The sequence below is a fragment of the Plasmopara halstedii genome (assembly GCF_900000015.1).
Source record: "Plasmopara halstedii genome assembly, contig: Scaffold_110, whole genome shotgun sequence".
Lineage (NCBI taxonomy): Eukaryota > Oomycota > Peronosporomycetes > Peronosporales > Peronosporaceae > Plasmopara > Plasmopara halstedii.
Window position 1 is genome coordinate 1304414 of NW_020187031.1, and position 6418 is coordinate 1310831.

At 41.9% G+C, this 6418-nt stretch overlaps 1 protein-coding gene across 1 annotated transcript; it reads left to right on the top strand.

Annotated features, from left to right (window-relative positions):
- Window positions 1–4966: 4966 nt before the first annotated feature.
- Window positions 4967–6392, top strand: PHALS_00275 (uncharacterized protein; the record flags this gene model as incomplete). The annotated part of the gene is made up of 2 exons (XM_024729891.1): window positions 4967–6327; window positions 6377–6392. 2 exons carry the CDS (start codon window positions 4967–4969, stop codon window positions 6390–6392), a joined length of 1377 nt encoding a protein of 458 aa, XP_024572321.1.
- Between the last annotated feature and the right edge of the window lie 26 nt (window positions 6393–6418).

A 6418-nucleotide genomic window follows, 5' to 3' on the forward strand; every position in this document is an offset into this window, starting at 1 on the left:
CGCTTGAGTGTGTTGGTGATTGTACCTCCACCGACAGTAATCTGACGGTTTTCTTCTAACCACTTCATAAGCTCCTTGTGTGTCAGCTTTGGAATCTTCTCCTTGTGTTGACACAGTGCAATACGTATCTTGTCTGACATGGTTGTGTGCTTAGCTCCACGTGGACCCATTGCTGGGCAATGTATTTGTTACAGTTCAACTGTTTCGATGTTTTAGTCAAGAAAAACACTTGTAGGGCTCTTTGGGAATGGTGTTGTTTAAATATACCCAGCCTGGGTGAGGAGATTTTTGATAATTATGCTACCCTCCCTTATTTAAAACCCTCTCTAAATTAAACACTGTCCCCCAGTCCCAACATGTTTAATGTAGACATATTTTACTGTATCAATGATGTAAGGAATTTGGTAAAGTAAAAAAATATTTGCCAGTCGCTTAAATGTATCTGACTCAAAAATTCGCATAATCTAGAGGTACGCTTTCTTGACATAGCGCTGAGAAGTCTCTATGTTGTGACCATAGGATCCATCATCAGCAAGATATGCTGGACGTTATGACCTTTGATTGAAGCTTGTGATTGTCATTTACATTAGCCAAGAAAAGTTTATCATTTACGCTTTTGGTTCGCAACTCATTGCGACTACACAAAATAAGTTGTTGCAGAATCTCAGTATAGATTATCATGAAAAAAAGCAAAGTGTTGCAAAAGCTGATTTTGCGAATGTAAACCTATGATTCTCATTATACTAGATCAGGTCTTTCCGCGTTGTCATTTCTAATGTTATCTTTCTGACTTTTCAGACCGAGATAGTGTGACTAAGATACTGCTACTCATAAAAGTGAAGGCTTCACGCAATTGAAGCGGCCGATTTGGATGCACAACAGTCTCATTCGTGCTCTACTATTGAGCCATCTTGTGCGTTATCTGTTTCAAGAAGGGGTGGTACCCTTGGTTTGGTATAATTTTCAATTTATCGCCCTAGTCGAAATTTTTAATTAAAAATTGGGTGCTTCAAGTCTAGTTTTTTGGTAGGGATGCAAACTAAGGTCAATGAATGAATTTTGTCAGTATTGTAACCTTGTATGCATCACACTTTGTACAAAATATGCGCACATTCACATGGCATTTCGAACACCTCTGAATAATTATGAGCTTCGAAGTATCAGGTAATTGGATTCCATAGAGGGAAGGCAATTCAAACACATGAGCTGCTAGCCGTATTATCATTACGACGATTAGTGATACGCATATACTAAATTTTGGATCTTAAGAATGTATTTGAGTTGTGCTCTTCAATTAGCAGAGTAGAATAGATGTAAAGTTTCGCTTAGAAGCTCTGGATTTTACTTCTGATTGGAGTTTACTAACCCAACATCCGTGCGTTTGTTAACACAGACTCGTCAACTCGACGTTTTTAGTGTACAAAGTGCACGCAGCCCGTTAAACTTGTTGGCACTTGTAGTCAATCTCCCGACGGATTCGCGGAAGGACAACTAAACCAGCTTAAAAGGCTTTTGTCTATACTGATTCCAGATGGGATCTGGACATCGGCAGCCAAAGGTTTCTAATCGCCCGCTCACTAGATTTAAGAATGCGCCAGTACGTATGTCAATCGGTACGATGCCGCTGGTGGTTAGCATCTAGGCCTTAAAAACCAGGATAGAAAACATCTCTCCCTCTGGACGAAGAGAGGCGAATCAGCCAAAAATGCTGTCACACTCCGCAGAGGAAAATGCGCAATGTGCTTGCGGTCATCAAGTGAGAAGGCTGCGTACGAGAATCGCACTAACGCGCAGTGCCTCGGTAGAATGGACACTTCTAATATATAAAACTTGACGCAAACGCTATTGCAATATTTCGCATCACCCAAACGGGTTGAAAGGGTTCATTTCAATCCGTCTAGAAAGGCTAGAGCTAACGTACTATGTCCATGGGTTTGGAGAACTATATCGTCACAATGGCGTGTGGCCTTCTCCGGATGCGATAAAATTACCATCCTCCAAGATTGTCTCCGTACATGAGCAACTCGCAATTGGATTTTCCGAGCCCACCCTATCTCGTCTAAAGATACGGTCGACGTCAAAATCAAGGCTCCAATGGGATACTGTATTCACTATCCGCCGAACACGCTAAAGGCGACTGTTTTTCGCCATGCTGCGAAGAAAAGATAAATCTCTTAGTCGCTAAGCGATTCCACGGTAATCCCGAATGTTCCATATTTAAGCCTGTCGGCTTGCCTATTAGCTAATCGATATGTAAAGTCAGAAATTTATGCAAGGGCGTCCAAAAAACTTGTTACTTCCATAAGAAAACGTCGAGTCTTACTATGCCGCTTTGCAGCTTTGTTTTGTTGTACGTCGTTGATGTCGATGCCAATGAGATCAAGCTTTAACGTAGAGCATCTATAGATGGATTTCGCATTTTGTTGATCGCTGTTACATCTTAGCTTTGTAAAGCCGTGGAATGTCTGATAAATCGAGGGGGCGTCGTGCAGTTGTGTATGTCGCGCGGTTTTCAAATTAGTTGACAATATGCTAGACTTCAAAGATGCTGAATCCGAATACAATAATTGGCGTTTTGCGAGAAGAGTACCTCGAAGGCTTTATTTAACTTTAAAGTAGAGCTTGAAAATTCTGATAGTGCGGAATGTGTGTCGTCCTGGTCCTGTAATTAAGATACAACCTCATCGTCGATATGGCGTGACTGAAATGCCACAAATTATGAATCGACTGGAATTCGAAAAATCATGCGCTACGCCCCCAAATAGGCGGTGAGTTATTGAGTTGAAAATCTGTCTCTGCCGGAAGTAAAAGCGTCTTTGGCGCAAGCATGAAGCTGCAATATTTCTTTTTTAGGCATTGGAACTGTCTAAAATTGATTGTGATGGTAAGGGGCTAGAAGGCAAAACCGGCGGTGAGCCGCGGTCTTAGGATTAGACAAAACTGGGGTAAGTGTATGTGGCGGTCTCCACAGTGTATCCGTGTTGCGACGGAAAGGGGAACTGTATGTCGGGATGCAGCGGAGCTGCTGTAGCTCTTTGCTTAGAAGAAAGCTTACTTAAAGTCACCGACCGTCAATGTAAAAATAGAACCAGTACGAGTGTAGCGGATCGCAATCCGCTATCTCTAAAGTTCCCAAAACCTTTATCCAAGGCAAATGTACTCTTTTATCTAAATTTGCAACTTTATTTATTTGTTTTGTTTGCGGTAGAGCCGCCTATTTCTAAAAGATTAGGCTTTTCCGATTGAATAGAAAAAAATCTAATTGATCTGGATAACTACTGGCAGTCCTGCCACGTAATGACTTCATGCTACGGTGCAGTCCCACCGTATGTGTTTACACCGACTTGTGTAATCCACAGCTTTGTAAGGTCACACCATCTTGTGTGACACACCCTTTCATATCTGGGTACGTATACGGGATCGATGGCGGAACGATTAGAGACAGCTATAAGATGTTCTTCAAGCGCGACTTGCTGTTGCAACCTCGCGTCTCAAAGCTTTGAAAGCCAGTTTCAGCGAAGTGGACGTCCGCCTAAAGTGTTGATTAAAGCTTGACTTTGCAAAACCCAAGCACGTCGCGGACAGCATGTGACAGCTTATAACCTCGAGATCTTGCCTCGAGGCGAGCTAAACGTTTTGGCCATGAGCCCTCCGTGAATGTTGAAAGCTTATTGCGCAGGTATTTCAATCATGCGGACAGAATTCGAACATATCATATTCCATCCTCGGTCGTCGGATCGACTAGCGAGTGCTACCGAGTGCAACAAGGTCGCCGTGCACTGAGCACGAAGGAGGCTTTTACTCTCATTATCGGCGTCATCAAAAACACTGATGATGGATTCGTGCGCTTCCACCAGAAGCGAGACTGAGAGCCTCTAACATGATTCACGCTGTCAATTCGCTTTGCTACTAACGTTGCATTTTTCCGATTTTTCTGTCGAGCTAATGTCATATATATGTTGACAAAATCTCACAACAAAAGCGCCGACGTGGCTACGTCCTCATCTTTATAAATATCAATATTCCGGTACTTATGAATATCACAATTACATTTAATCGTACCGTATCAAATGTGTAAAGTACACATAATTACAGTACTTGCTTTGCAATCACCAAGATGTATCACGACGTTCAATAATGAAGAGTACCGAAACTTACAGTCCACATGCTCCACGTAGCAAAGTTCCATCCATGTTGATACCAAAGTATAATTGTAATGTCGAAGTGTAATGCGTACGAGGACAACAGTTAAAGTCCGACATTTGTTGGATGAGGTTCTACTATTTGACAAAAAAGGAAATGAATTTAATATTTTATAAGGTTACCAATCTATCAATCTATCTTTTCCATTATTCCAACAACAGATTCCAGTATCCGTCAGCCAATAGTGTATAATAGACAAAATACGATGGAATAATATCATGATCGTCCTGCTCACAGTAAGAAAGTACCTCACAGACTTGATCCTACTCACTCCAAGCTTATGATGCAGAGCATAAAATAATTCTTGCAAATGACGACCATGTATTTTTTGTGGCAGTGATCACACAAATATTGTGCCAACTAGATTTGAGTCATTTCTAATCTGGTCAAAATTTGGCTTTTCTGTACCATAAGAGATGGATACATCAAGTACCCAAGCTGATTTTTTTTGCGATCTTTGCCCATCTCTACACTTAAGGACAAAAAATAGCACACGAGGTACATTCGTGTCCAATCATTCGATATGCTCATACTGACATCTTCTCTACTCAGCGCACTTATCATACTCTTTCTCTTCTTCATGCGTGTCCAAGCTGTTGTCAAATTATCAACTGTCGCTATTCTTTGCTACCCTGAGCTTTTATGGGTGATGGCGACAACGTCCAATCCTATTGATTATCATGAAAATGGACATTTAAGAAGGGACTTGAAATCAGCAGTTCTACACCTCGATGGGAGTGTCAAGACCTTGTCAAGAACTGGGATGGAGATCGAGCTTTCGAGCCAAGCTGCTTCAAGGACGCGAGTAGGGGAATCCAGTGCAAGGTGGCTCGAATCATTTAAAGCTATTAAGCTTGAGCACTATTCGAATAACCAACAGAATAGTTTTGCCATTACCGAAATGACGAACCTTCGCCTTGACGAAATGGTTGAGAAGAAGAATCTTGATCTGGCTTGCGCACTGCTCAAAGACATTCCCGATATAAAACAAGCAAAAGATTTTTTGAGCACCAAGGCGTTTCATGATTGGCGCTCTAAACTCATGACCCTATTTGAGCACAAACATGAGCTTCACCAGCCGACCTTGGTTGACGGCCAGACAGTGGATGACAAGTTTGCTCAACTAGTCTCGAATATCGATGTCTTCAATAAAAACAGAAAGATGTTGGTTGATAAGAAAAAAACGATTGAAAGACTAGCCGACACGATAAGAACTGTCATGGATCGAAATGCCTCGAAAAGCAAAATGGATTTGATTAAAGAATTAGATAAGGCTATGAAGTTAAGATTGGCTGACGAGATGCTGTTAGAAATCGACCCCGGCTTGATTGAGAAGATAATCTCGGGCTTTGAAAGAACATTAGCTGAGTCCACTACGAACCAGGAATTGCTGGTTGAGTGGCTGGTTACGGCAATGGAGGATATCGTGGCTCACACGCAAGTCTTGGTGAAGAAGCCAAGCACAATGGAGAACATTGTCATGATTTTCAAACGGTTGCTTGTTAAAATCCAGAAATTGAAGCCATTGGTTGATGTTCCGGTTCTGGATGACAAACAAATCGTGGCTACAAACAAGAACTCGATCAAAGAGCTTGTCTTAGCCGTCAAGCAGAGTATGACTGACAAGAAAGTCTTAGATGACAATCAAGTCAAGACTGACAAACTGGTCTTTGCATCTATGGGAACTCTTCTTCCATTATTAGACGGAAGAAGCAGGATGCCTGACATCATAGCGTCTGCTGTTAAATCCGAAAACAAGGAATTACAAGTTCTAGGCTCCACGTACGAAGACATTTACCTTGATCAATTGATTGAGGTCAGTGAGGCCCAAAAAATCTGGAAGGACATGGGATTGGTATATTATATCAACACTCTCGGTACGGATAAAGAGGCAAAATTCGCCATCACAAAACTGTTGATCAAGCTTAACGATAAAGGCGGCGCTTCTCTTGTGGACGATGTCGTGAAAACGATGGATGATCTGAATAGCTATTTATATAAGTATCTACATCGGGCCGCTCTTTTCATCACGGAAAGGAAAGCAATCGATGTGCTTAAGAAGCTGGTGTCTGAAAAGAATAACAATGTGATGGATCTCATTGCCGATAATGACCGCTTTGCACTGTTCGTAGATTATGCGACTTTTGACGAATATCGAGCGATTACAGTCCAGTACTTGCGGACAGTGACGACCAAAGAGGCAGTTCTCGCTTAT